The 6,130-nt window shown below is 36.1% G+C and overlaps 1 protein-coding gene across 3 annotated transcripts in view; it reads right to left on the minus strand.

Annotated features, from left to right (window-relative positions):
* LOC113230693 (dystroglycan) overlaps positions 1 to 6,130 on the minus strand; it is an 80,804-nt gene that overhangs the window by 22,571 nt on the left and 52,103 nt on the right. For all 3 annotated transcript variants that reach the window (XM_026464737.1, XM_026464736.1, XM_026464735.1), the window contains exons 3-5: positions 2,009 to 2,177; positions 1,716 to 1,862; positions 535 to 702 (exon numbers count right to left, since the gene is read on the minus strand). In XM_026464737.1, the coding sequence (XP_026320522.1) occupies positions 535 to 702; positions 1,716 to 1,862; positions 2,009 to 2,122 (429 nt within the window). In that variant the 5' untranslated portion in view covers positions 2,123 to 2,177. The remainder of the gene's footprint in view (positions 1 to 534; positions 703 to 1,715; positions 1,863 to 2,008; positions 2,178 to 6,130) is intronic.

Genomic DNA, 6,130 nt, shown 5'->3' on the forward strand with positions numbered 1-6,130 from the left:
GTGGAATATTTTTTCGAAATTCAATGGTGCCACTACTGAGGTACTCTTTTAAAAAATAAACACCAAAGTCGCTTCACAAATGACGGAGTAATCGCATAATATACACGAAAAAAATACAGTCTATTTGAGACCTAATCTTGTTCTGGAAGTCGGTAAAAAAAAAGTATCGTTTTTCTATTGTTCAGTACAAACATATTTTTGTATCAGGATTCTTGTATATAAGGATTGATAATGTATCCTCTAGGCTCTTGCTCCTATTATATCGATGAATCGATGATAATTGACCTAAATTCTACTAAGAAGTTAGAAAAACTCACAAAATAATTTAAATTTTGTGCAATGTTCAGTCGTTCCTACATTATCACGTGGTGTTACCCACTAAATTCTTTCACGAAATGCTCAAAGTTCGATAGGGTTCTATGAAAGTTGCTACGTGCCAGATGCCGTCATGTGCATGTCTTTGTCGATCGTAAATCCTCGTAGATAGCAATTAATACATACGTATACGTATCATATGGCTATTCGAGTACTGACCTCAATAGTAAAGGAGTCAGTGGCAGTGAGGCCGTGTGTACGGCCATGGGCAGTGACGGTGAAGGTATGTGCGCCTAAGTCTTGTTTCTGCGGGATGCCGCTAATGATCCCATGCTTAGAGTCCACTGCTAGCCAGCTAGGGATGTGTCGGCCATCCTCACTTCGAACCTAAAAAAGATGTGTAGAATGAATGTTTGTGAAATTTTAAAAAGAAATCTTTGGATATTTAAAGTTTGTGTGAGGGCGCGTTTCCATTATGTCGTGACGACAGATAGTCGTTTAAAGTGTCGTTGCTTGTATATTTAAATGAAGTTGTTCACATATAGTACAACACGATTAACTGTCGTTCACGATCTTTTTTACTTTACGAAGATAGTCTGTCAAAACAATGGGAAGAGCTAGAACGACAGTCGTCTGAGGATAAATAAAGCGTCACGATGAAAATGTGGCGACAGCTAATCGCAGCTACTATTGTCGTCGCGTTTTATTTATTGTTGTCGCATATCTGCAAACGACAAGGCGGTTGCCGTGAAACGATAAACTGTGATCACAATTCAGTGGGAACAGGTAGGCATGATTATCGTTCAACGATAACAAAACGGTACACGACACAGTCGCGACAGATAGTCGTGATATGGAAACAGGCTAGACGCTACAGTCGTCCAACGATAAACAAAACTTTACGACATAACGCGCCCTTAAGAAAACTCGTATTTAGGACTAAATAGGGTTTTAAACGCTTTAATTCATTCATTACTAGTATTTAAGGATACTTGAAGTACCGTATGACGAATACTTATAGAATAAAGATACGTTTTTAATTATTTCCCAAATAACTTTTGTGTGTTACTGATATGATGAAATTTTATCCATATTAGTGTAGTTGAAAACTCCAGTGTCAACAAACGTTAATATATCTTTACTTAAAGACCCTTCCTTACATTTGTAAGGTTTCAGGTCGAAAAGAAATTCCCAAGGTTTCTGGCTCGTAACTCGAATGTAATAAAACCTTTTGGAATGTCATCGGCTTCTTATTGGCCACGAAAATAGATAGTGGATCATTAGTGTGGAAATATCAGGGATATCGCTTTGCATCAAAACATCCAGAAGTATCAAATGAAATACTCTTTGAAATAACAGATGATGCCATAAAGTAGGTCAAATAAGAAACGAAAGTGTACCTTATAAGTATTAACTGGTCCGGAGAATGCTTCTTTGGGGATTTCCATACGGAATAGGTGTCCCACGTAGGCCGATGTGTCTGGAACACCCCATAACCTTCTTAGGCCATTTTTTTCTATTTCTGAATGATTCAGCTGTAGTTCCACCTGCAAGAAAATTCCGTTCATAGATATGCAAATTGCATGTTTCGTTTGTACATATAATTTTGTGTAATAATGTGTAAACATTGAAATAAAATGGGACTGGAACATGATGAATAAGAGCATGGAATATTTTGGAAGATGTTATTTACCTGAAACTCTTCACTATTGTCAAACGCGAAGTCGTCGTCGAGGCGGCTGAGTGCCAGCGGGCACAGCAGCAGCAGCGTCCATCCGATATACGCACCATACTTCACGTACCCCATTTCGCCCCGCTACCCGCCCCGGCAGACGATCTCATAAACAACTACTACCGTTCATCTGTAAACAAAAACACAATACGTTGATCAATGCAATTAGAAAGGCATGGGTAAACATATTGGGGAAACATTAGACAAGATGTTTGCAAAGCTGTTGTTTGGACAATCTCTGTTGTGTAAGCTTGAGTCCGTATTGGATCTCCCGGTACAAGCAAAAAGCTTGTACCGTTGGATGATGTGGCGATTAGTTCGCTTAATAGTTTCGATAGAAACGACATGACTTAGCAATTGAGAAACAAGCAAAAGTTTTGGATTGTAACAAGACCGTCCTTGTAGCGTGCGGCCTATTTAGTAAAACGCCAAGATTTGGCTCGTGCTTTGGATTACCAACGATACAAATTAGTAGGCAACTGAAAAATCTGTTGGAAATATTGTCTACAAATGACTTTAATAAAGGAGGCGTTCGAAGGAGGCGGGCTGAGCTGGCAAGCGGAAACGGCTCGGGTACTGTTACACAGTTAAAGGCGCGTGGTGGCGCATAATGATTGGACGCAAATAGAACGAGCTTTTGAACGCCTGCCTTGCTTAGCATGCTGTCGCGAAACCACTTCAGGGAATTCTTTTACATTCTTATAGGATAATGTGGCCACTCGTGTTGAGGCGCTATTTGGAGGAAATGTTAAATTTCATTTACGAGTGAGACGCGCTCTCGCTGTAGTTGCATCGAGGCAATTCTCGTGGGCATAAAACGGTTTATTTTAAGTTAGATATCGTTACGACAAAAGAGGTTCGACAAGTTAATTTAAAGAACTGCAATAAAAAACGTGAATGATGTACGAGGAAAAGTCATAGCGCAATCTTCAATAGTATTCTTCTTGGCTAAGCGTTTTATCGACCTACAAATGACCAATGTTTTAGCTTTTATCCTTTTGCAGGTATATCAATAAACTACGCCAATAACACATTAATGCATATAAAAAAGTACCGAAGATATATACGTATTTCACGAACAACGAAGAAATAATTCTTTGTTTCGTTCATTTAACAGATCACCTGAATTGATTTTGATGCGTAAGTTTTTCGCTCCGCAGTTTGAGTATTCCCTTGAGCTATAAGAAAGGAAAACTCATGCATCTTCTAACTCACTTACAGATGCATAGCTACCGGATAGTAAAAAATTGAAAACAAAGATTTTCGACATTTCCTTACATAGGAATATCAATTAGACGTAGTCAAACAAAAAGGAACCCATGCACATCCAGTCACTTTCGAGATATGGCAGTTTAAAGTTTACAAGTGTTTCTCACTCTTGTTTTATATACAAAACTTATGATGTCATGTAACTCCCATATAAATCATTTTTTGATAATGTTGCGGATTGTATCCATTTTGCTTAACTACGTCCAATTGAGAAAGAATTGCAAGTTTCGTGTTTGCTATTAATTTGACTTGCCTTAAAAGTGTCTTTGCTTAAAACCCACGTAGTCTCTAGAGTCTGTTTGATTTATAGAGAATTTGTTAAATGCGTCATTTAGTTTTCACTTCATTAAATATTCGATATAGAACTGTTTGAGTTGCAAAGATTTATTGTTAGGTCATAAGTAGGCATCATCGAAATAGCATCATGTTGTACTGCGTCGCAAGAATAATTGGGACATAACAAAATCTCTGAAGAGCCACAAAGACAAGAATGATAGGTAAGTATGATTAAAAGTTAGCAAAACAAATAAATTGGGGGAATGAGAAAGCAGGGTCTCGAAACAAATTGGCAAATAAAAATAACGATGGTTACTAAATTAATGAGGAGACAATTCTTACAGAATGACGGAGGAATATAAAAATTAATGAAATAAAATAGTCATATATTAGACTTTAGAGATTCTATGTTTTATTTTTACATTTTTATGTAATTTTACAATTTTAGGTCCATAGCCTTAAATTGTCCCTTTTGACGAGGTAGGTCATATTTCTTGGATGTAATTTGGAATGATGGTCTTTTTCTTAAATTGAGTTCTCAGTAGGTAATTTCTAGATAGGTCGTTATGTGTTTTTTTTTTGGTACAAGTGCCAAAGTGTACAGTTCTATTTAATAACAAAAATTACGGAATATTTTTATGAGATAGCTAAGTTTGATGCAAGTCATGAATTAGTAAAAGAATATGTTACTTAAATGCTTAATAGAACTTATTTTAATTTAATTTAACTGCCTCCGTGACCGAATAAATATCATGCTGGAAGCATAGGTCCCGGGTTTGATTCCCAGGCCGGAAGAAATACATTTATTTGCCTCGTGAGTTTAGATGTAGTTTGTGGTTGTCTATGTGTGTCTCCATGGCACCGATACAGGGTTTCCCTTGTGCGGGGTTTTAACAAAAAATAGAGATCACTGGACCTCATTCTAGTTATGTACTTTGAATAGAACTATACACTAAATTCATAGTACAGAGTTCGTTGCTGTTTTCGTGTGTACCCAATTGAAATTGTGAAATTAGTTTCTTGTAAAAAGAAGGTATTTCTTATTAGCACCATATGATAACTTGAGTATTACCTTTAGTAAAGGAGTTAGCGCAGCGAGGTTACTGATTACGAAAAGTTGATAAAGTTCAAAAGATATCCATGTCATAAATAGCATCTACTTTGGTATACAATATTTTTCCGTACACGTCAAATGGTAGGTTTGTAAAGCATTACATAAAACAAATTACGAAAATGACTAACGAGCATTCCAATTATTAGTGAGCACGAGACGCCGAAACATTTAGAAGACGTGCTTCAGATAAAAGCCGGCCGGGAAATTAGCGCACAGCATTAAACGACCGAGACGTTGATTTTATTTACTGTCATTATGCTGTATTCGATTTAATATAAATAAGTCGTTAGACTTTGGGGTAATTGATGATCGTTACGAATAGCCACAATAATGAAATTCAAACATTTAAATTAAGTGAATCGGAATATAAATATTAGTATGGAGTTCCACAAGGTAGTATTTTGAGATTGTTGCATGACGCGCCTAAAGCAATCCACGAGTCAATGGTGCTCTATGCAGACGATTGTATAATAACATATACTAACGCAAATGAAATAAATAACCATCTAATTTCATTAACAGAACTGTTTGGAGAGTAAGTAACTAGTAAGATAAATAGAATATAAAGAAACCTACGACATAGAAGACACAGATATCACGTTTTTAGAAATTTGATTGATGGCAATTGAAAAACACTATTAGAGAGTCTTTGTACTAAACTCAACACTAATTATATCATAATAATCCACGCTTTAAATGGAAATTTAGTTCTTCAACCATATCATGGTTACGTAGATTCCACATTAACATACGATGTAACATTGAACAGATAGCTGCAAACCATATTTCAAGCATCATCGACTACTCACTAATCCTTCACTTTATAAGCAGGAAACTGTCGTATACGTCCGTACGCTTACACTTTACAAACAGTACTAAGATCTCACCTAAATCTTAAAATACTCGTATCGGCCCGTTTTAAGGAATCCCGAGTCAATCCAAGCACACCGCCTCAAATTGCCTATCCTCTTTGTGGCGGCCTTATTTACAGAAACATAATTAAACTTCATGTTTAGGCTGATGGCTTTGCCAAAGCCTTAATAAATTAAAAAAAAATTAACTCATTGATTTGGGTAGGCAAAGGTTATATGTATACAGCCTCTTCGTATATTATTTTCCTAGTTTTGATAGAAAAAGCTACAAGTTACTGTTCTTACATAATCTTTGACATTTGTACGTATGCTTTCAATTTTCTTGGTTTGTGTGCAACGATAATAGGACCATACAGTTCAATTTGACGTAATTCAATTGTTATTAGAGCGTATTTTTCTCTCTTATATTATAACGACTCAAATTCGGATCACCGCGTTCAAATTTTTCAAATTTTTACTTAAGTTTTTGTAGCAGTAGAGCTTATTGTGAAATATACAATATAGTTTTATCTGTTTACGCATAATTCAACGTAGTCAAAGTAGAGAAATAAA

The sequence above is a fragment of the Hyposmocoma kahamanoa genome, unplaced genomic scaffold (assembly GCF_003589595.1).
Source record: "Hyposmocoma kahamanoa isolate Upper Pololo Valley unplaced genomic scaffold, ASM358959v1 64, whole genome shotgun sequence".
Classification (NCBI taxonomy): Eukaryota; Metazoa; Arthropoda; class Insecta; order Lepidoptera; family Cosmopterigidae; genus Hyposmocoma; species Hyposmocoma kahamanoa.